Consider the following 25,725-nt stretch of genomic DNA (forward strand, 5'->3'; position numbering starts at 1 on the left):
CGGAAGCACATGAAACAGCTGGAGCAATTCCACCAATGCTCCCTCCGGTCAATCATGAGGATCCGATGGCAGGACCGAATCACCAACCAGGAAGTCCTCGACAGAGCCAACTCCACCAGCATCGAAGTCCTCAAAACCCAGCTACGATGGTCTGGACACGTCATCCGCATGAACCCACAGTGAATACCAAGACAGGTATTCTATGGTGAACTGTCAGCTGGACTCAGGAAACAAGGCTGACCAAAGAAAAGATTCAAGGATCAGCTAAAGTCCAACTTGAAGTGGGCTGGCATGACACCAAAGCAACCAGAACTCGCTGCCTCTGACAGAAGCAGCTGGCCACATTCACCAGGCCGCCACCACCTTTGAAGATGAGCAACGTCGACGTCTTGCCGCTGCGCGTGAACACCGACACCAGGCCACAACCGCACCTCCCGTAACAACTGGAGTCCCAGGCCCCATGTGCCACACACTGTGCGCCTCAGCCTTTGGACTCCAAAGCCACATGAGGGTACACCGTAGATGAAAACGCACAAAGACAATCATCATTCTCGGTCACCAAGAGACTACCACTACTGATTCTTTGTGACCCCATTTGGTTTGGTTTTGTGGTGTTTTTTTTTTTTTGCCAAAAAACACTGGAGTGGTTTGCCATTTCCTTCTCTAGTTCTTTTTATAGATGAAGAAATAGGCAAACAGGGTTAAGTGACTTGCTGAGGGTCACACGGTTAGTAAGTGTCTAAAGTTCCATTTGAATTCAGGTCTTTTTGACACCAAGCTTGGCACTCTATTCACTGTACCACTTTAGTTGCCCTGTCAAACAAATTAATTTATACCTAAAGGGAATCAGACTGAATATAAATAAAACATTTTAGCTGACTATATTACCAACATCAATATAATACATTATACTTTTTCCCCAACAAGGATACCAGAAAAAAAGGAAAAGAACCCATATATTCCACAATATTTATAGTAGCTCTCTTTGTGGTGTCAAAGAACTGGAAACTAAAGAGATGCCCATCAATTGGAGAATGGCTAAACAAGTTGTGGCATATATGATTGGAATGAAACACTCTTCACCATAAGAAATTATAAACATGTTTATCTTTTTTAAAAAACATGAAAAGACCTACATGAAATTATGAAGAGTGATTTGAGTAGAACCAAGAGAACATTATATTCAGCAACAGAAATGTCCACCTCCAGAGAAATAACTGATATAAATAAGACATAATTTTATATATACATATACCTTTTGGTCAAATGACGCCTTCTCTGATGGGGAGGGCAAAGTGAGGGAGGAAATTAACTAGATATTTTAATGTAACACACAAATCAATACATTCAGCTCCTGCCTCTGACAAACACTGGCCATGTGATTCAGAATACGTCATTTAACTTCTCGATGTTCTAGACCAATAAGATCAACAGAATAGCCTCAAATAAAAACAAGGGCCACTATACTATACACAAATTGATTTATAAAACCATAAATTAACATTATCTATTTTTTTATATTTTTATTTATTTGTTAAATATTTCCTATTACATTTTGATCTACTTCTGTCTGCACTCAAGAATATTCAGGGCTATATATGCTTTGGCTCTGGGTGCCTGGCATTTCTTGTCTAAGCAACATCTTAAGACTACAAATTACAAAGAAAATAATGACCTGCATTGGTAAAAGGAACTTCCTCACTTAGGAATTCCCTATACCAATGAAATAACAAGTCCAGTCTCCATCCCCATCCCCCATCTCCAAGTCATCATCATCAAGTATTAGCTACTTCAACCCTTCTATTCATTCTTTTCTTACTTCCTTAGCTGTCCCCATTGCTCCTCTCAACCCCCAATCCTAATTATTTGTGTTTTCCCCTCCTTGGCCTAGTATCCATGGCCTGAAAATTCTATACCTCTACTCCCTTCAAATTTATCTATCTTACAACAATGACCAATATGGAAGTATGTTTTTGCATGACAATAATTTTTTTTAATTTATCTATCTTATGTCTTACTCCATGAGAACAAATATTTTCCAAATATTAAATAATTTGATCAGTCTATATCAAAGTATGTACTGGAATATTTAAAAAGCAGGTAATAAATGTAGACTGTATAGAAAACTCTAGCAGATAACACCCCCTTTCCCCTCAGTCTCCGTCCCTAATTTACTTTTTAACCCAAAATAAGATGGTAGAAAATTTTCAAGTTAGTTAGAAAGAGAAGAACATATGTATGGGGTCATATTAAGGTTTTCCTTACCCCCCAAAGATCATATAGCTATCATAAATATACCCTGATGAAGATGTGATTTAATTAAAATATTGGGATTTTTTTCTAATTCTATCATTATACAATGCAATCATCAGTACAAACACTAAGAATTTTTTAAGGTCCCTTCATCTATGGGCAGAGAGAGCTAGGCAGATAATCGAAGACATTTAATGATGGCCAGTGGTCACCAACCCATCTGACATTTCTTCCGTCTTTGTCTATACAACTAGGAAAATTCAGTTTGGACTACACTAACCATATGTGATAGTTGTGATGATGCACTTTGGCTCTGGGGTTTATTAAAGGCTCTGCTTTTATTTCCCAAGTGGGCTCAGTATGTAGCATAGGAAATTAACTCACAGTAATGGAATTATCACTGCCAAGGTGAGCCCCATAATATGAGAATGGAAAAGGCATCATTCTGAAGGAGTAATGAATCCCATCATCCAACAGAGAGAAAGCAGATATGGAAACTCAAATCCTTAACTTCAAGAGCAAAAAAGCATGTCAAGCACAGCTGACTTCTTGATTGAAAGTCTTGAACTCAAACCCTACAGAACTCTTGCCTAAGAATGCCATCAACTAAAAAGTTTGAGAAAAGTGAAGGAGAAAGTAGAGTGGGGTAGAGAGAAAATAAAGACAGATCAATAAAGAGAAGGAGGGAGAAGAAAATGCAATGCCTAAGCAGATGATATGCTAGTAAGACTTTAGAAACCAAAGGAGTGATTTCTCCCCACACTCTCACCATATCCAGTTATGAGGGCACAAACCTCTGAAATAAATTGCTGTGTAAGCTCCTGGTAATGCCGGCTGGAGGGGTCCTGTAGCTCTTCAATGTACTCTTTCCCTGAGAGGTGCATGATGAATTCAGCAACCTGTTCAGTTGCCAGTTTGGGGGGGGTTTCAGTAAGAGTTTCTATCTCATTGTTAATCTGGATTGAAGGGAAAAAAGAAAAAGAAAAATTACTGAGATGGTGATTTTCAAAATAACTCTGTTAACCACATAATTTTTTTAATGTTTAAAGTTAAATTACTTGCTTAAGGTCTTGGTAATCCAAATGTCTGATATACAGTATTTGGTTTTGGAATATAGAGGATCATGGGGAATAGGGAGAGACAAATATAGTTGAATGGACTCTATATTGTCATTTTCTATTTGTGACTAATGAGGTATCTAGAAATTAGAACCACAGAATGCTAATACTAGAAAGGACCTTAGAGATTCTCCATTCCCACCCCCTATTTCATGGATGAGTCTGAGGTCAGAAGAGAAGATAAAGTAACTTTCCTAAAGTCGCACAGATAGAAGTAGAGCTAAAATCAAAATCTGGGTTTTCCATTTCCCCAGTGTAATGTTCATGGCATGATTCTTGGTGTAGATAGATAGATAGATAGATAGATAGATAGATAGATAGATAGATAGATAGATAGATAGATAGATAGATAGAAAGAGATAGATAGATAGATAGATAGATAGATAGATAGATAGATAGATAGATAGATAATTCCTTTCTTCTGAAGATCTCAAGGTATCCAACAAATATTTATCCCCTGGTCTTCACTACAAATATTATCTCTCTTAAGCAAACAGAGAAACTAAGGCACAGAGATGTAAGAGATTTTTCTAATTTCTTGATCTTGAAATTGGGATAATCCAACTCTTCTTTCTATCTGCTCGCTTTATTGCTATCAGTTCCAGAATCTACATTCCTCCCTCACGAGATTTTTTTTTCACTTTACTAAGGGACCATTTATCCAAACTTACCTTCTCTCCCAAAAAACTTCAGGATATGCTAAACTCTTATTTTGTCTGAAATTTCAGAGAAGATTATTCTGGTCCATCTACTTCTGCGATTGTATCAGTAGTCAGTCTTATTACCTATATTCTGCAAACCAACAAGCATCTATATCTCCTTCCCCGTTGTTGTGCCAAACTCACTCCTATCATCTTCCCCTGGCACAGATGCAGGCATTCCTCATTTAGTTGTTTCAAATAGTTAAAAACAATAGTAGTGGAGATTAGCATATTACTTAATTCAACGCTATAACAGAAAGGAGAAGTGCTAAAATTCTCTTTACTCCATGCTTTCTATCCAGAAGATAATAGTTTAGAACCTTGAATGTATTTGGATAACCTCACTAATGGGTTCTGGTTAGGATTGTGAAAGTTGATGGAGGGGAAAGGATGAAGAGAATATGGAAAGAGAAAGGAAAAAAAGCATGAACTATAGGAAAGGGGTAAATAGCAGATCCCATCAAAAAAGATACAATTGGTTGAGTCTCTAAGAAAAAGATAACAAATACTGTATTGATTCAAATATTGGAAACATTCTTATAATGAGATTTCTTGGAAGGAGAAACAACATAGGTATACACAAAAAAAAATTATCACAGAGGGAAAGGAGAAATATGGAAGCAGTGAAGTCAGGACTCTTCAGACAAGCATTGTGAAAACTGAGAAATGTTCTATCTGTCCACAGATGTGCTAAGGGAAAAGGAAAATAGAAAGGGCAAATATCATATGTTTTCTTAAAAAGAAAAAAAAAGGAGAAGAAAAGGGGAAAAGCCAAGAAGGAAAGAAGCCAGGGTAGAGAGCCACTTGTGCCACAGGCAGCAATCCAACAAGCTAAGCATCAGCCCAGACACTTCTTCACTGGAGAGGGAGGAACTCTTCTTTCCTGAGCTCTGTGGCTATGATTAATCACTAGCTAGGGAAAAGCTGGCAGAAGTGAAGAGAGAGGGTGGAGATTAGGGGAAATATTACCACTGCCACACTCTTTGGTGACACAAAGAAACTGGAGAGTGACTTCAAAAATACAGACCAAAAAAGTGGGATAAAAATGTGCCTCAGGGAGAAGGGGTGACAGAAAACATGAGAATTCTCTCTCTCTCTCTCTCTCTCTCTCTCTCTCTCTCTCTCTCTCTCTCTCTCTCTGTCTGTCTCTCTCTCTCTCTCTGTCTGTCTGTCTCTCTCTCTCTTTCTCTCTCTCCTCTGTCATCTCTCTCTTTCTCTCTCACCTCTGTCATCTCTGTCATCTCTGCCATCTCTCTTTCTCTCTTTCATTTCTTTCTTTCATCTCTCTTTCTCTCTCATCTCTCTCTTTCAAGAAATAGTATCCCCAAACAAAGATGAGAGTAGCAAACAAAGAAATGGAAAGAATGAGAAACTGTCAGTAAGATCTGTCTTTGGGGAGCAGGAAGATACAGGGAATAGCCAGGGATTTGCTGGTAAACGTTTAACATCCTTCTCACAGAAAATGAAGGGGTCCCCCTTTAAGTTTAATCTGCATCATTAACATTTCCTCCATCATTTTGTTGAGTCTAAACATTCAACACCACAATAAATCGAGCACTGATTTTAAAGTGTAAATGTTCACACTGAAAATTTAACAGTTGGAAATGGCTCCAGCAGAGCCTTCAATATCAGAGAAAATAGCTGCCAAATGGCATAAAAACTCATTATTGTAGGTAGATAACACTTGTAATAGTAAAGTGAAATAAATTAATAATAGTCAACACTTCTATAGCACTCTAAAATTTGCAGAGCACTTTACACATGTTATCTTGTTTAATTTTCAGTCACCATGCTATTGTTATTATTATCCCCATTTTACAGATGAAGAAAATGAGGCTGAAAGGTGAAGGGCCTTTGCCCAGTGTCACACATCTCTCTAGCAAGTGTTGTGAATCTTAAAACTACTCAGACTCTACCTTAGAAGATTTTATTAAGCTATTCCTCATTTTTAACAATGGAGATACTTAATCAGGAATGTATTGGGAACTTTTAAAATTACTCCACCCTACTCAAGCAGTGCCTTAAGGGAAGATAGAGTTGCAAACTCCTGATTGAACAATGAAAAGTCCATAACTCACAGTATAGTAAAGCAAAACCTTAAGTGAGGTGGTCTAGAAAAAGGTACTAAGTACCCATAAAGGTTAAATTAATCACTAAAAGGTCAAGCAACTTACAAAAGGCAAGCTTAACAAAAGAGGTGTGAAGTACTCAGAAGATATAATCTATCCAGAGAAGGTGAGAACCAAAGAAGATGAGAACTAAGAATGGGCAGTCCTGGGAAAAAGCATCTACTGTGATTGGTAGATGTGAAAATTTAGGGGAGGTGACATAAGAGAAAATTTCTTTAAAAGGAAGGGGTAAAAGGTAATTTGGAAATTGGAGTTCAGAGTTGAGGTGAGAGATCTTTTGAATTGAGTTGGCAATTGAATTCAGTCTGGATAGGATTTCAGTTCGGAGGGAAAGAACCCAGCTTGGAGACAATCTTGTGGTGAGTGATAAAAACTGACTCGCTCTCCCTTAAGCTCAGACCTAGGCCCTTTTATACTGGTTGGCTCAGCCTGAGCCAGAGCAATTCAAACTAATTCTCTCTCTCTCTCCTTCCCTTAATTCCTTTTCTCTTTATTAATTAAAATCTCCATAAATCCCAGGTGACTTGGATATTTTCATATTTTGGGAATTTCCCATGGTGACCACTTATTTTAGATTTTAAGTCAAAACACTAAAATTATCCTTTACAGTTTGGCCAAAACCTTTACAGCGTTTAACATTTATAGTTTTTATTTTACAGTTTCGAAGGGAGGATTTGAAATCAGACCTTATTGGATTGGCATAAAGAACAAGCTAACAGCCTAGTGTGGTGGTTCATATCTATGGTGTCTTGCTACTAGGAGGCTAAAGCTTGTGAATCACGTGAGCTCAGGAGTTTTGAGCTATAATGAGGCTAAAAATGACTAAGCATTTACACTCTCACTTGAGTTAAAGCCCCCAGGCTGTTTAAGGAGGGGATAGCTGGCCCAAGATGGGAAAAAATGGAACAGGTTAAAGTTTCCATTCCAATCAGTCCTGGAATTGGGGCCATAACTGGCTGTTGCATGTCTAGTTTAGGTGAGATAGAGGGTCATAGTTTTAAAAAAGGAGAGGGGGATCTAATCCCACAAAACCCTGTTATAATTAGATTCCAAACTAAAACTCTTCCAGAGCCCTAGTCTTAGGGAGGGACATGTAGTGAACAAACATGAGATCACTTACACTGTGATCACTTACACTGTCATCCGGTCTTTCTGAGTCGCTGTCTGAGAAATCTTGAAAGGAAGCCACCCTGGGAGATGACGCATTGGCTGCAGTGTCTGTGTAGACAAATGAAACTGTGTATCTCAATGGTATTACCTAAATCTAAACCCTTGGTGGACTAAGGCTAAATTCCATAAAATAAATTCCATAAAATAATGTAAGTAGCTTCATGATGTGTCTCTTTTTTATTTATCTCTAGCATTTACCCTAGTGCCTAACATGCAGTAAATGCTTAATAAATGCTAGTCGATTATTGATTGGCTATTGGTTGATCCATTCCCATGAATTATTCACATTCACTACAAGTTCTCAACTGGGCCTATGTTCTCATCCATTTGGATATTAGGACCCTATGTCTCCTTTTCTGCTACTCTACCACCATCACTTCAGAATCAGAAGAGATCCCAAGATCCCAGATCTAGAGCTGGAAAGAGATTTGGTAGTCATCAGGTCAATCCTCTCACCTTATAGATGAAACAGAGGCCAAAATGGGTTATACACTTTGTCTGAAGTCACAAAATAGTAAGGGGGCATATCTGAGATCCAAATCTATGTCTCCTGATCTCAGTTAGAACCCTTTTTATTGGGTCACTCTGCCTCCAAAGAAGGAGACACACTCTATAGTTTTGTTTGTCTTGTGGGTCCCCTTGGCCAAAGAATTCAGCACAATTGTCTGGCCAGAAGCCTTTTATATTTAGCTAAGCTGATCCTGTGAAAGTAGATGCAGTCGCTTGCCAAGATCATATTCAATGTTTTTTCTTCTATAGTACTCTAAAGTTTGCTTGCAAATTCCCTGTCTCTGTCCTATAAATTCAAGACTCTAACATTTAATATTTGTGACTAATAAAGAATGCTGACTTTAAGAATAAATAAACTATTCCTATGCCTTGTGTGAGAAAGGGGAAATTAATGGAAAGCTTTCAAGTGGAGAGCTTTAAAAGAGCTTTGTTATCATTTGCACGTTGACCATTAAAAGAAGAAAATGAAAACATACCTCTTAATGTTGAAGAATCATAAGACGTAACAGGAGTTGATGATTCAGTGCTGGAAGTATGGATGGGGAGAGGAAAAGACATTTGAAATAAATAATATGGTAGGAAGAAGAACATTTTTCAAATAGTCACTGTTACTCCAATAAGGATACCCAAGTCAAAGTGTGAATTAGTAGAATGGGACCATGAAGGGCAGGAATTTAGAATATAGGAAGTTTGCTGTCTACTCTTTTCAAAACTAACTTGTCAAATTGGATGTAGGAATTGGTCATCTCTGTAAACATATTTTAAAATAATAAAATTCTAGAGTTTGGAGGAAAGTTAGGTCACATAATGCAATCCCTTCATTCTGCAGATAAGGAAACAGACACAGAGATATCATGTGACTTGTTTAACATTATTCAACTAGTTAGTAACAAAGATAAGACAAGAACTCAATTCAGATCATTAAGCTGAGATCTCAGCTAATTTGAATCAATTCAATAAGCAAATATTAAGCACCCACTATGTACAAGAACCTGTCCTGTTTTCTTTCCATAACATAGGACAACATGGGACTAAGGACAGGTTATTTCTTTTTCCTGTGAAAAATATTGGGGCATCTTACTTGACATTTTATTTTATTTTAATTGATGCATTTTGTTTTAACTTAAATTTCTCCCCTCTGTGGTGCTTCCCAAAAAAAGTTATGCAGAGTTGCCTAATAGAGGAATTGCAACTCCCATTACATATTATTTTTCATTTTGTAAATATAATATCTGCCAGATGCAAAGAAAGATGTGTGCTGGAACTTTCTTAATTTGGAAGCAGTGTATTTGATGTGAGTTACATTGCCTTTATTTACATTGTTGTAGTCATCATGTATACTGTTCTTTCTCCAATTCGTATCAGTTAATACAATTTTTCCATTTTTCTCTGAATTCTTCATGTTCATTGGTAATATTCATCAGAGCAATAACATTTTAAATTGCAGTTTGTTCAGCCATTCCCTCAGTCATTGGGCAAATAATTTGTTTCCAATTTTTAAATATTACAAATAGGGCTACTAGAAATGTTCTGGTAAATATGGGTTCTTTCTTTTTGTCATTGATCTCTTTGAAGGATAAAATTATTTATGGAATTAATGGATCAAAGAGTATTTCATAGTTCTGAATTGTTTTCCAGTACAATTTGTCTGACTTACAGTTATGCTAATAATTATGGTATTTGCCTTCCCAGAGCCCCTATATTAACTTTTTCCAACTTACCCTCTTGCTAATTGAGAATTGGAAAATAATTCCTCAGAGTAGTTTATAATATATAATTTGCATTTCTCTGGTTATTAGTGATTTGGTATGACTTCTTAGAAGTTTGCTTTATTTCCTTCTTTGAAAACTATTTGTTCATATCTTTTGACTTCCTATCTAATTAGAAAATGAATAAGTATTATAGATTTGTGTTAATTCCTTATTTAATGTCAGAATTTTAGCAAAGGTATATGATACAAAGATTATTTTTGTTTCAATCTAAGTTGTTTTTTAAAATTTTGACTCCATTGTCCCTTATGTATCAATAATTCAACAAGAATTATATATGTGCAACTTCTGCTTGTGCCTAGCAATCAAGACAATGTCTAAGTTATGTCCTTGCAGTGAAAAGTACACTGAATTTGGAATCAGAGTTCTAAGCTTTATTATTGTTTTGAGATTTATTATATTATATTATATATACACTTTATTATTAATTACATGTGGGGTCTTGGGCAAGTTATTAGATCTCTCAGCATCTCAATTTCCTCATCTTTAAAATGAGGGATTGGACTCTGACCATGTCTTTATCCTGGTCTTGACCTTGCTTCAGATTCCACTTAGATCCTTCCTCTTCAGCTATATGACGCATATTCTCACTTACTGAAATCCACTCAGCAAAAGTTTTTGACAAGTTCAAAACAAAGCCTCACCTAGAAGCAAGGAGGGGAGTGGTAGGGTAATATGTTAACTATGAAATGAAGGAAGAGGGAATTTAGATAGGGTGGGGGGAGGGAGAGAGGGAGAGAGGGAGAGAGAGAGAGAGAGAGAGAGAGAGAGAGAGAGAGAGAGAGAGAGAGACAGAGACAGAGACAGAGAGAGACAGAGAGAGACAGAGAGAGACAGAGACAGAGAGACAGAGAGAGAGAGAGAGAGAGAGAGAGAGAGAGAGAGAGAGAGGAGAGAGAGAGAGAGAGAGAGAGAGAGAGAAGAGAGAAGAGAGAAGAGAGAGGGAGAGGAAAGGAGAGGAGAGGAGAGGAGAGGAAAGGAGAGGAAAGGAGAGGAGAGGAGAGGAGAGGAGAGGAGAGGAGAGGAGAGGAGAGGAGAGGAGAGGAGAGGAGAGGACAGGAGAGGGAGAGGAGAGGACAGGAGAGGAGAGGAGAGGAGAGGAGAGGAGGGGAGGGGAGATGGAGGAGGAATCAGGGCAAATGAATTTTTTGTGATAAATCCTTTAAAATTGGAATTCCATGGTTTTGTCTCTCTACTTCCTTGGAGGCCATGTTGCAAGATGTCCTATTTCTATTTGTCCAATAGCAGTGCTAATTGGATGAGATGACCACCTAAAAACAGCACTGCATGCATGAGCCTAGGAATGGCAGGAGAATTAAGTTAAAAGTTTGATCAGATTTTTCTCCCCCAAAATAATGTTGTGTTTGGTTCTATAAGTAAATAAAAACATGTGATGAGGGTAGGTTAGCTGTCTCAGATAGATTTGGATTTCATTTTTCTAATCAAAGCTGCATTTCATTAATAAAAAGAAAAGAATAATTTAAGAATAGGAGCAGTGACACTAATATATAATTCTTAGTGGGACACAGAGTAATATAATAGCTATTTATTCTCCAAAGTCCCTATCCAACAAGCTCTCTCCCCCAAGATACAGGGCCAAAAAGAACTCTCTGTTTTTCACTACCCTAAGTAAATCCCTTCATTTGAAGTTATATACTTCCTACAGGGATCATTTAATAATCATAATCACTCATAAAAGAATAGCTAGAAACGTATTGACATTGGACCAGACATTCTAATTTAATACTCAGCCAAACCAGATTTATAGTCTATCTGGGTCTATCCATTTCAAGCAATCAGCAAATAACCCCCTGGAGCCATGTATTCTTAGCACATTCAGCTCAGATTTCTTTGTATTTCATTTCTCTGCTCTTACTTCTGTACCTTTTTCATATTTAACCAAGAAAATTATACAATTGATTTTAGTGGAATGCAATTGGGATAAAGAGAAGACCTGCTAAGCTTATGCCACATAAAATCAAAAAATTCAAATAATATAAAGAACTATAAATTCAGTAGCCCCACAGGATTACATTTATTCTTCACAAATATCAAGAGCATAGCATCAGCCTTTCCAACTTAGAGCTCTGTATGGCCTATGTTGTCATCTTCTGAAATAAACTAATAGAGTTTGATGGACAGACAGAAAGACTAACAGCGAAGATGTGAGGTCCAATCTGACATGTGTCACTCGTATTTTGTGAACTTGGACAAACCACCACGCCCTATTTAATTCTTAAGAGTATCATAAGAAACAAATTAAATAATGGATACAAAGTATATATTTGCAAAGTAAAAATCTAAAAAAATGTTGAATATGAAAAATTTAGAGAAACCCAGAACTCATATGAACTGATGCACAATAAGTAGAACCAGGAAAACAATACATATGACTGCAGTGACCAAAAAGGTTGAAAAAACCGAAACTTAAGTGCTCTGAAATTATATTGATCAAGCTTGGCTCTAAACTACATATGAGAAAACACACCTCTCTCTCCCTCTTAGCAGAAGTGGAAGATGGTGGGAGTGAAACATCATATATATTATCAGATGTGATCAGTGAATTGGTTAGTTGTGCTGAATTATTTTGTTTTCTTTTTTTATTCTTTGTTTTATTCTATTGCTTGGGTCAAGGGAAGATATATTTCATTCAGTTCTAAAGATAATGTAAAAAATATATCAGTAAAAAGTAAAAAAATCATTGTGTAATATTATTAACAGGTGGCAGCTAGTTGGCTCAATGGATTGAGAGCCAAACATTGAGACAGGAGGTCCTATTTTCAAATCTAGACTCAGACACTTCCTAGTTATATGACCCTGACCAAGTCACTTAACCACCATTGCCTAACTCTTACCACTCTTTGCCTTGGAACCCAATACACAGTATTGATTCTTTTTTTTTTTAACCCTTACCTTCCATATTGGAATCAATACTGTGTATTGGTTCCAAGGCAGAAGAGTGGTAAGGGCTAGGCAATGGGGGTTAAGTGACTTGTCCAGGGTCACATAGCTGGGAAATGTCTGAGGCTGCATTTGAACCTAGGACCTCCTGTCTCTAGATCTGGCTCTCAATCCATTGAGCCACCCAGCTGCCCCCATACAGTATTGATTCTAAGACAGAAGGTAAGGGTTAAAAAAAACAAACACATTATTAACAGATTATAATATATTTCTAATAATTTAGACTAATGGGGGTCATCTTATATAAATCATGAATACCATCTACAAAGTAATAATAATAATCATCATCATATTTTATCTAGCCACATCACAGTCTGCCAAACATTGAACATAAAAGAATAATTGTAAGATCATGACTTGTTTAAGGACAGATTCTGTTTCACTTCCACACAACATAACATGAGAACAATGAGAACAATGCCACAACTCATAGCATTTTGAGGTTTATAAAATTATTTCCTCATAATAAAATCCTGTGAGATGGAAACCTGACAAATAGTCTTCTAGCCATTACTTAAAGACTTTCAGTGGCGGGAAACTTGATACCTTCCAAAGCAACCCATTCCACTTTGGGATAACATCATTAGTAGATAACAATTAAAGGTTCTCTCTTACACATGATGAATCGATGAATATTTTATAGCAACTTGTAACACATCAGCAATATTGGCCAGCAAATAATGCCAAAACTATTTATATGTAAAATGTATGTGTGCCCATGTAAGGTATTCATGTCCACACAGATGGTCTCAATGTATAGATGTAGGACTCGTATGGTTCAGGATACATTGGCATCTTCAATATCTGACCAAGCTCGAAGGGCTCCAAAGTACCTGCTTCAGACACCTTTATGACCCTTGGAGCAAACTGTTCTCATCAGCCCCTCCCAACAGCAGGAGTCCTCACATGCTTGAAGTAGACACGTCTTAATTCACCAATAAATTTGTGGCTCATCAGTTACCCTCAGGTCACTGGGTATTCTACAGTTTCTTGAAGCCACAGGTGAGAGCTGGGTGGCAGGTGGACACTGAAGGGGGAAAGCAGAAAAGAGTTCAGCAAGCCCTCAAACCAGACTTACTGGTCTTCCCTGAATACTCTGTACACTCCCAATTAGAATGTACCAGAAAGTCGATGTGTCAATGAGCTCTTTACTGGAAGAAAGATGAGCTCTTGAAATTGGGCTGCGCTGGGGGTGGGGGGGGTGTAGGAGGGAGGGAGAAAGAGACAGAGACAGACAGAAAGACAGAGAGAGAGAGAGAGAGAGAGAGAGAGAGAGAGAGAGAGAGAGAGAGAGAGAGAGAGAGAGAGAGAAAGAGAGAGAGAGAGAGAGAGAGAGAAAGAGAGAGAGAGAGAGAGAGAGAGAGAGAGAGAGAGAGAGAGAGAGAGAGAGAGAGAGAGAGAGAGAGAGAAGGAGGAAGAGAGAGAGAGGGAGAAAGGGAGAAGGAGAGGGGGGACATTTTGCAAAGACAGCCTCCCCTACATATCTGGAGCTTGCAAAGTCTTTCTCTCACTTTCCCCTGTCCCTCTCCCAAAGAGTATCTCAAACTACATGTGGCCATGTCACAAGAACTCCATTCCTTACACAGGGCAGTCTATAAATATTCTCTTTACAAACTGGAACATTAAGTCAAGGTTTTGATGCCATACTATCTATAGTATAGAATTTGGAATAAGGAAGACCTGAGTCCAACTCTTGCCATGAATGCTTATTAGCTATATGACTGTGGGCAATTGCTTAACCTCTTTGAACCTCAGTTTCCTCACCTGTAAAAGGAGAGTGGTAAACTTGATGATTTCTAGGATCTTTTCCAGCTCCTAAACCTCAACTCTATGACGCAAGCCCTAATTAGACAGTATTCTACATGCAAAACAGATGACTCCTGGTAGCTAGAATTTGGTAAGCAACTCTTTTAGTTCCTACTGATGACTCTAGTAGAAGACAAAGGTTGCTAACATTAATACACAAAAATAAGTCATTCTGACTAAGTTATGGCCCTTTTCTTTGCACTCTTTCCTCAGAAAATTCACATAATAAAATCCAAATCCTTGCTTTTTGAAAATTCTATCAAAAATACTGGAATGTTGGCTATGTACTTTTCTTAAGACTCCTAATCTTATCTCCCTGACATGACAGTGGTATAAGAAACCATTGTCCAAAAACAAGTAATGACAGAACCAGTACTTAAATCAGGTACTCTGACTTCCAAAATAGTTTTTTCCCCCCACTGTGCCATTACATCTCCCTACCCTACTCTTTAATTTAGAAAATGGTTACCACAAATACAGTAGAAAAGAATGAGAATCTATTAACAATGCATAATTTGAAAAGGCAGCTAGGTGGTGCAGTGGTTATACTGTCAAGCCTGAAACCATGAAGATTCATCTTCCTCAGTTCAAATCTAGCCTCAGACACTTAATAGCTGTGTGATTCTGGGCAAGTCACTTAACCCAATTTATCTCAGTTTCCTTATCTGTAAAATGTGCTGGAGAAGGAAATAGCTAACCACTCCAGTATCTTTGCCAGTAAAACCTAAATGGGGTCATGAAGAGTCTGACATGACTGAAAGAAATGAACAAGAAGATATTTTTTAAAAAGATTTAGTTACAAGAAAGTACAAATACTGGGAAGTCACAATAAAGAAAAAGAGAATGAAAGGAGATGAACTAGGTAGGGTAAAGGCACAATTCAGAAAGAGAGAAAATAGAAGATAATAGAGTGAGGAAGAAAATTACTTTTAAAAGTATGAGACATCACATTATAATATGAGAAGGTACATGAATGGGAAGTGTAAAAGAGAGAATATACATGCATGCAAAAGATGATGATCTGTCAGGCAAGTGAACATTCCATTTTGGAATGTTACCAGGAAAACAGTTGGAGTTAAGCCAATGGTGAACTAGGCTTCTGGGCTTTTGGCTTCTGACAGAGTGGTGGAGAAGAAGCTGAGGCTTTGGCTGGTGTCTGATGGTGGAGAAGAACCTAATTTGTATCTCTGATACTTATCTGGCTGATTGACAGAAAAGAAGAAAGACTGTTGTCCTCTTATCTCCCTGACTGTCTCTGCTAGTGACTGATTGCCATTTCCCCAATATCCTCCAAACCAAGGCTCCCTGTATAGAATAGGGAAAACCCCATCCCTCTTGCCTTGTCCATCTTTTCCTGTCTTTCCTAATAAACCCTTACTTGAGTTAATGAAGAAAAAAGAGTATTTTCTCTAAAGTATTTTATATATAGTATTATATATAGTATATAAAGTATTTTATATATAGTCCACCCTGAGTGACTTGGAAGAAGGTTGAAGGGAAAGGGGGAGGGGAAGCTGAAAGGCTTTTGAAGAGGAGAGGAAAGGGAGATTGAAAAGGGGGAGGAAAGGAGACATAAAGGGAGCAGGATAGGCAACCCTTGATCCATTAGTTATCCAGAATCAATCAATAGACACCCACAAGAATATCTTATCTATTACAGATTGGCACCCCTAAACAACTGAACCACAAAATCCCTTAGAAACAACAGTAGGAAAGATGTTTAAGCAGGTCATCTGTGGAGCTGTGGTTATGGCAGTTATTACTGGATTCTGGGTCTACAACATACTTTATATTAAAATGACCCACATGATATTTGACTCTCTGGATTACATAGGTAACACCACCATGTTTATATTGCAGTTACCTTTTCAAACTGAACCCATACTATGGCAGATCTTCACTCAAGTTTATGTTATCTTGATGGCAGTTTTACAGACTCTAACCTATTTGAGAAAGGTCTTTAGATCTGTGATCCCCCAAAAGGCAGAACAGATACTGGTTGTTGATAATAATCTGGAAAATATCATTAAGAATTTGTTTGAAGAATTGAACAAGGAAAAGGTACTAGATCAGGTTGAGAAAAAGAACAACAGCCAGGCAGATAGTGCAACCAAAGACAAAGAGAGAAAGGCAAAGAAATCTAAGGTCAATGCTAAGGGAAATGAAGGGGACAAGGACACTAAGTCTGACAGTGAACCAGAAAAGATTTGTCCATTAAAGGAGGTCACCAAGCTTTCGAGTACAACTGGTGTACTACAATCTAAAGTTCACAGGCAGTTTACATCACAGTAACTTTAATCCCTAAAAAGACGTTTCCCAAATTTCATAGAACAAACTTTCAAGACACAGAAGGAACTGAAACGTGATTTTAGGATCTTTGACCCTAATTTTGATGATGTACAGTCCCCTTTCTGAACTGTTTAGCCCCCATGAGCAAAGGCAATTCCTTGAAAAGACCAGAACTGATAACAACCTAACTAGTTGGCCGTCAGAGGAGCAAAGGGAAGATCTAGATTTTGCAAACCCCACTAGATTGTCCTATTTAAGGAAATGTAGGGAAGACTTTCTCCAGGCTATAAAGCAATGTTGCTCAAAGCCAAATGCATGGGCTAGTTTTGATAAACTCATGCACAACAAAGGGAAACATTCAGCCACATACATTGATCATCTCTCAGAAATGACAGAATCAATATTGGGTTTAGAAGCTAATAGTGAGGAGTCTTTGAGTCACGTACAGAGACAGTTTTTGAGGGACTGCACACCTCATTTGAAGAACTTTTTTAAACACTATTTCCCTAATTATGACATGGTCATTCTGATAAACTACGTGAAACAGCTAGTTACCTCCATGATAATCACATAGAACAGCACAAACAAATGCAAGACTTGAAAGATAAATTAGAAGTAACAGAGAAAAATCTAAAAGAAAAGGAGATAGAGGAAATCAAGAAACTCAACATGGTTAGGACTTACACAAAATCTAGTTACACAAAACCAAAACCAGTGCAGAAAGAAACTAGAGAGACTAGGCAATGCTTCTTTTGCCACAAGAGAGGATACCTTATAAAAAAATGTTTTTTGAAGAAGAAATATGAAGTGAATATCAACAAGACCACACAAAATAGATACAGGAAATGGAATTCCATTTGCTGTTCTCATTGTAAGCTAAAATCCACAAAGCAAGCATCTGATTTGCAAGAGATGCAACATGCCATTAATTCTGGAGCCAAACCTAAGTATTCAGACTTGGTTAGGAAAGAATTATGAAGTCAGGCCTTTAAAGAATGTAATTTGGCACATGGAAATAGAAATGATAGTGAAACAGAGGCTGCTATTAAAAATTATAGAAAAAAGATAAGAAACAATGAAAATTTTATGCAAGAAAATGAATCTGTGAGTGATAGTACATGCAATAAATCAAAAGAAAGACAGAGACAAATAAAAGAGATAGATGGAGAAATAAAGGAAATAATTTCTCAAATAGCAAATGAGATGAGAGACTTTGAGAAAGAATATGTAGTAACTACACAAGAAAAAAGTGCAAATGAGGTCAAATAATTATTAGAGAACTTTTTTCAATGTAGATTGGGCCAAGGGATTGAATTTTGTAGACGTAAAAGAAAAACTAAGTCACAAGAACTCAAGCAAGAGTTAGTGAAAGATACAGAGAAACAAAATTTCAGTTCCTCACATGTTACTGTTACTAAAGAAGAAAATACTTTGAAACCATTCACAGATTTTCATGACATCCCACCAAACACAATTAATTCTTCCAATGGTTTTATGGCAAAGAAACCCTTAGGAAAAAAACATCTAATTTGAATCCAGAAGCTGAAACCTTCCATCCAGCAATGATTGATTTAGATGAGACTAAGTTCACTGAAAATGAAGTTGAAATTACATTTGAAAACAATAATCTTTTTCAAAGTAATGGTAGTGACATGACAGTTGAATTTGAAAAAGGGAATGGAATGGAAGGAAGTCTTAGTAACTGAAAGAACAATCAAGGATTCAAATGGCAGACTTATAGCCAACTAAGTGGCAGAGGGGAATCTGGCCAAGTAAACTTATGTGATATAAGAAACAACTATGATTTAAATTCGTGTTCCAATGTAGCAGAGGATATTGTACATTCAACCTCATATGAAGACTTCAGAGGAAATTATTTAAATCAAAAAGAATTAATTGATCCTAACATGCAGCTGGCAGAGGGTAGCAAAAGAATGAACAATGACTCAATGGCAATACACACCTTAACTACACAGCCAGAAACATATGTATGTAGTACTGTGAAAAAGAATGAAGACACACATTCTCTTGATGATGCAGTGGAACATGCGGATGTACTACACTTATTCCCAGAAGAAAATAATAGCATATAGGGATTCTTATCTCTACACAGTCAACAGAGAGTGAAGATGAGCCTAAATCTCAGACTGCTGATAGAGTAGTACCTATAATTAGTGACAACATAGAATATCTGCAAGAAGAAATTAACCACATACAATCAAGTTTACCAATTCAAAATGAAAAATTTAAAGCTTAGTAGTGAGAAACAACCAGATACTGATTTGGGAAGGACAAAAGCTAGGCTTAGATCAGCACACAAAGCCAGAGTTAACAAAGTCTGAAACAAGTTTACATGGCACTGAACAAAAACCAAAGAATAATATAGTGATTTGGATTCAGTGAGTCAGAATCTGATACAGAATCAGAAGGAATGCTAGAGGGTATAATAATAATGGATCAAGATGATGTAGAACAAATGCCTTACCAATTTTATAAGCTTTATGAAGAGGTAGACAAAGAAGGGGATGTGTGGGACACAAGTGAGAAAATTGAATATCTGAAACCAGTATAATCAAAGTCTTACCAAAATTATGATGATGAGATGTTCTTTGGGCACAGAACAAGTGGTATAACATTAGAAGAACTTTATGCAAGATTAGGGGTTGATAATGAAGATGACTTTATAGAGAAGTTGAATCACATGACTTGTACAGATACGGATTTTGAATAGGAAGGATGATATCAAGGAACATATTAAAGAACTGAAGGAAGAGAGATAGATATACAATTTCACATCTATTCTCTAACTTCAAAAACATGACAAATACTATTCATGCAGTAAGAGTGAAACCAAGATTAGTTGGAATTCCATAGGGTAACATATAACACAAGACCTTATGAGAATGAAGACTAATCTTAGGTAGAAAAGAAAATATTCCAGCAGAAGAACAACTAGCAGTAGTAGTCTCTCAGTAACCGAGGATAATGATTGTCTTTGTGTGCTTTCATCTGTGATGTAGATGAGTGTACACAAAGACACTTGTGCGTGAGGGAGATTTAAGTGGAAAAGTAGATGCACAAAGACAGCCCCACTCTCTCGGCGTTATCTGAATTTATCTTGGTGTAGGGTGTGAGGTGTTGAGAAGAACAACTAAGTAATTTAACAACAAGAACACTCTTAAGTTTGTAGCAGAAAACTCCAACTGCATAACTATGACAGACACAAACACCTAGAATGCTATGGAAACATAGATTCACAATGGATGAATTTGTTATCAAAGACTTTAACATCAAGTTATAGTTGAGAATTGAAACAGGTTATCCATATCTCTTAATATTCACCCTAAACAATCTCTACCAGGGGAAGGAAGAGAGGGAGGGTATACCATGAAGATACTACCTCAAAGTTTCAGATACCTCACAAGAAACAACAATGTGATCATGTCATCAATGAAGATACATAAAAAAGACATCTGGGAAAAAAAAAAGCCCTAGTCATGAGCAGCAACACGAGTAGCCCTAGGAAAATAATCAACAATAAATAACAGTCCCTATGGAAAACAAAGGAAAGCACACATGAGAGTACGTATCAGCAGATAATACAGACAAGAGAGCATTGCGCATGTTAAAATGATAACAGGAAAGCACCCCTGAAGCAAATAGAATGGCTTCAAAAAGGAATACAGCCAGCAACACAGACAAAAGTAAACATGCATTTAAAATTTAACTCCAAATAAAGTCTCTGCATTTTATACAAAGTCTTTGCCAACCATAGTAACAGAACAGAAAGAAACAATGTTATCTCAAATAAATACATAACTCCATGACCAAATGAATTACATTATATCTAAATTTTATCTCCAAGGCATAACTAAAGAAAACATACAATAAATCTTTGTGAAAAAAATCAGACATCAAAAAGATAAGAAAAAACTTCAAATTCATATTCTTAACAAAATTCTAAGAACTTATACTATTATGCTTACACACACCCATGAAGATGAACATATAAGTAAAGCTTACTTCCATGCATGAAGATGAACACATGTAAAGCTTACCCTCACACATGAAGATGAATACATTTAATGCTTACTTCCACACATGAAGAATAACTAATGAATTCTGACAAGCACTCATGAAGAACTCATAGCTTACTTCCATGCACAATTAAAATTTCAATCTTACATATGTGAACATGTAAAAACCTTACACACATGTATGTTCCTGATTGTTCCAGTATGTTCCTGATTGTTCCAGTCTGTTCCTGAATTTAAAAACACAGGACAACAATCAAGAGTGACAGCACACAAGAGTGGTATGCTGACCAGATGAAGGACACAGAGTTTCTACAATCAACATCAAAGGACATGGAAGGACTTTGAAAGTTTGGACTTGTGATCATGAGATTATGTAAAAATGTGACATACATGTTAACATCACATATATACATACATATGCTACACTAAAATATAATGTAGGAAGATATCTCATGGAATAGGTAAGTATATGGCATGCATAGTTGCAAAACACAAAAGTCACACTGATATATAAATTTCTGTGGAAAATTCAAACAAAGATATTCCTTTGAGTTTGCACAGAAATCAAGAACAATGTATATGGATATACATATTTAATCTGTATAAATACAATCTATGTACACATGTAGATACTAATGTGCTAACAAGCTAAAAACAAACTAAAAATTTTTTAAATCAAGTTATAGTTGAGAACTGAAACAGGTTATCCATATCCTCTCAACCTTTACCCTTAAACAATCTCTACTGGGGGAAGGGAGAGAAGGAGGGTATACCATGAAGATATTACCTCATAGTTTCAGATACCTCATAAGAAACAACAATGTGATCATGTGTTACATACAAATGATGTGTGGGGGAAAAAAAGAAGCCCTGGTCATGAGCAACAACACGAATAGCCCAAGAAGAAATCAATAACAGTCCTTGTGAATGAAAGCTTATGAATGAAAACAAAGCAAAGCACATGAAAGTACATATCAACAGATAGTACAGAAAAGAGAACATTGCACATGTTAAAATTATAACAGGAAAGCACCCCTGAAGCAAATAACACAGTTCCAGAAAGAAATATAGCCAGCAACACAGACAAATGGAAAATATGCATTTAAACGTTTAGCAGCCAAAGAAAATCTCTTCATATTCTATCTGCATATATTAGTAACAGAAAAGAAAGAAACAATGTTATCTCAAATGCAAACATAACTCCATGACCAAACAAAATACATTACATCCAAATTCTATCTCCAAGACACAGTTAAAGTAAACATACGATAAACCTCCTTGTGAAAAAGTCAAAGATCAAAAATAATAGAAAACTTCAAATCGATATTCTTAACAAAATTCTAAGAATTTAAACCTCACACACATGCATATTCCTGATTGATGGTTCTAATCGTTCTAGAATTGAAGAACACAGGTCTTCAATCAAGAGTGAAAGAAGACAGGAGGAGAGTGGTATGCTGATGAGGAGATGAAGACAGAGTTTATACAATCAACATAAAATGACATGGAAGGACTCTGAAAGTTTGGACTTGTGATCATGAGGATATGAAAGAATGCATCATACATGTTAACATCACATATATGCATGCACATCCTACATAGAAAAGGAAGATATCTCATGGAATGGGTAAGTATACAACGTACAGCATAGCTGCAAAACAAGAGTCACACTGATATATTTCTGTGGAAAATTCAAACAGATAAGGATATTTCTTATCTGCATGAGTTTGCTCAGAAATCAAGAACAATTTATATGCATGTACATATGTAAATCTGTATGGGTACAACTTATGTACACATGTAGATACTAATTTACTAACAAGCTAACTATGTTAGAATAATTTATTAATATTTTAATGACTAACAATAGTGACAGCTTAGTGAATTTGTTCAAGTCTTGGAAAAGTAGAGACAGACATAGAACTACTTAAGTATAGAAGTTAGATTGCATTATGATTTTAGGTTAGCAATTGTTAGTGATAGAATATTTTTCTTAGTTGAATTTATAGACATTTAGGAGATAAGACAGTTGCATATTCAAAATGTTATGGAAATTGTTGGAATGGTTTGAAAATTGTTACATGTTCATGTGAATCCTTATTACCTAAACCATTTTCCTATACCCAAACTTAGCATAGAACTAGGTAGACAGAACAGCTAAGATAAGTTAGTATTTGTTATTTTGGTAGGGTAAAGGAATATTTAAGATAGTATAGGGTAAGAATAGATAGCTAGAAATATCCAAAAGGTGAGTATCATTAAATTTTCCTGTTGCAATTTTTTTAAAGACAAAAAAGGCAGGGATGTAAAAGATAAAATATACATGCATGCAAAGGATGATGATCTGTCAGGCAAGTGAACATTCCATTTTGGAATGTTACCTGGAAAACAGTTGGAGCTAAGTCAATGGTGAACTAGGCTTCTGGGCTTTTGATTTCTGACAGAGTGGTGGAGAAGAAGCTGAGGCTTTGGCTGGTGTCTGATGGTGGAGAAGAACCTAATTTGTATCTCTGATACTTATCTGGCTGATTGACAGAAAAGAAGAAGAAAGACTGTTGTCCTCTTATCTCCCTGACTGTCTCTGCTAGTGACTGATTGCCATTTCCCCAATATCCTCCAAACCAAGGCTCCCTGTATAGAATAGGGAAAACCCCATCCCTCTTACCTTGTCCTTCATCCTTTCCTGTCTTCCCCAATAAACCCTTACTTGGGTTAAAGAAGAGACAATAGTGTTTTCTCTAAAGCATAATAGTTCATATTTGAGTGAAACTAAAGAAGGTTGAAGGGAAAGGGGGAGGGGAAGCTGAAAGGCTTCTGAAATGGGAGGAAAAGGGAGGAGGGTAAGCAAAACTTGATCTATTAGTCATCTAGAGAATCCATCAATATACACCCTCAGGAATATCTCTCTATTGCAGAAGGGAGAAGGAAAAAGAGGAAGGAAACTGGGAAATAGAGTAGAATATGTGATATGTCTATGTCAAATCGACGTACCAATGAGGGAAAAGGTAAACCCTGTAGTCTCAGAAAAATAAGAGACTACAGAGGAATCAGTGAGGAGATTGGGAAGGATTGTAACAGACGAGTGGGAAAGAAAGAGGCCTTATTTTGAAAGGCAGAGTAGGTTCACTATGAATGCTCTCATGGGTGAAGAAGTAAGATATATAAAGGGACATGAGAACTTTACTCTGAGGGAGAATTGGAATATTTGGTATTTGAAAAAGTTTACCTGTTCTACCTCTGGAGGGAAAGAGTTGGAACTCCTGAGGGCAACTGGCACCTGGAGGAGTAGGAAAGTTTGGACCTAGGAAGATTTTGAGACAAATAGGGAAAAGAAGGTAACCAAGGAGAATGTAGATCAAGTGGTGGGGTGCACAATCAGGTATGTGATGGGAAGGGGTGCTACCATGGGGCAAAGTTCTCTCTGACCTCTGCAATAATTGGTATCATTCTGATAGTGAAACACAATGGAAAAGTGAAATCAATAGGACAAGTCCAAAAAGCAGTGGCAAAAACTGCCTAGGAATTTATGAGAAAGAATGCTATCCACATCTAGAGAAAGAACTGTGGGAGGAGAAAAACATCAGATTTCTGATCCTACAGAATCATTGCAAATTGGCACATTGCCACACGACTCTCTTTTAAAGAAATCAGACTAAAACTAAATGAAGGGCAATGGGGTGGAGCAGCAGATAAGTGCTGGACCTGGAATCAAGAAGACTCCTATAATTCCTGAGTTCAAATATGGCTTCATATACTTACCTGCTATGTGACCCTAGACAAGTCACTTAACCCTGTTTACCTCAGTTTCCTCATCTATAAAATAACCTGGAGAAGGAAATGGCAAATCACTCTAGTATCTTTGCCAAGAAAACTCCAAATGGGATCAGAAAGAGTTAGACAACTGAAAAATTACTAAACAATAATAACAACATTTATAAGTGTATGTATGAGTATGCAACATAGCATAGTAGTACTGCTCTTGGAGCTAAAACTCAGGTTCCAGGCCCACTTCTAACATATACTGCCTGTGTAACATTGTTCCCCTCCCCCCTCCACGTGTACCTGAGGACATTTCTCACATGACCTGCCCCTCTTCGCAGCAGTCATTGGGAGTGCTTCCTCCCTGCCCTGTCTGGAGTGTGTGTGTATGGGGCAGGGGGAGGCACTCAGATGCTGTGGGAGGGTTGCAGTTTGGGCACTCAGTCTCCAAAAAGTTCACCATCACTGTTTATGTCAATGAAGCTTCATCCCCTATCTTCTATCCTCTGTGACTATGCATAAGTGGGGAGAGAGATTATTTTAATTTATAGTTTTATATATATATGTGTGTGTGTGTGTGTGTGTGTGTGTATACACATATATATTTCCAATTATATATTGTAACAAATTTCCACACATTTTCCTAAGTTATATGATCAAACTTATCTCCCTCCTCTCCCTTCCCTTTTCCCCTCCCAATGCTGGCAGGTGATTTGATCTCGGTTATCCATGAATTATCATATATAATACATTTCCATATTGTTCATTTTTGTGAGCAATCTTGCAAACCAAAACCTCAAAACATAAACCCAAATAAATCATTGAAAAATGGTATGCTTTCATCTGCATTCCAACTCCAACAGTTCTTTCTCTGGTAGTGGATAATATTCTTTGTTCTAAGTACTTCAGAATTGTTCTGGATCATTTTATTGCCAATTATAGCCATGTCTATCACAATTGATCATTCTGAGGAGAGAGATTTTAGATCTGTTGATACATGTTCTGTTATTTGGTTGTTTCAGTCACTCCCAATACTTGATGACTCTATGTGGATTTTTCTTGGCAAAAATACTGGAGAGGTTTGTTATTTCCTTCTCCAGCCCATTTCAGAGATGAGAAATGTAGGTAAAGAGGATTGATTTAGGGTTTTCTTGGCAGAGATACTATAGCATTTTGCTATTTCCTTCTCCAGCTCATTTTACAGATGAGGAAACTGAGGTAAA

The 25,725-nt window shown here is 36.9% G+C and overlaps 1 protein-coding gene across 1 annotated transcript in view; it reads right to left on the minus strand.

Moving 5' to 3' along the window:
* Positions 1-25,725, minus strand: part of IMPG2 (interphotoreceptor matrix proteoglycan 2) — a 114,016-nt gene that overhangs the window by 44,587 nt on the left and 43,704 nt on the right. Inside the window, exons 4-6 of the mRNA XM_056793410.1 lie at positions 8,358-8,407; positions 7,337-7,419; positions 3,048-3,209 (exon numbers count right to left, since the gene is read on the minus strand). Coding sequence (XP_056649388.1) covers positions 3,048-3,209; positions 7,337-7,419; positions 8,358-8,407 — 295 coding nt within the window. The remainder of the gene's footprint in view (positions 1-3,047; positions 3,210-7,336; positions 7,420-8,357; positions 8,408-25,725) is intronic.

Source organism: Monodelphis domestica, chromosome 4 (genome assembly GCF_027887165.1).
Source record: "Monodelphis domestica isolate mMonDom1 chromosome 4, mMonDom1.pri, whole genome shotgun sequence".
Classification (NCBI taxonomy): Eukaryota; Metazoa; Chordata; class Mammalia; order Didelphimorphia; family Didelphidae; genus Monodelphis; species Monodelphis domestica.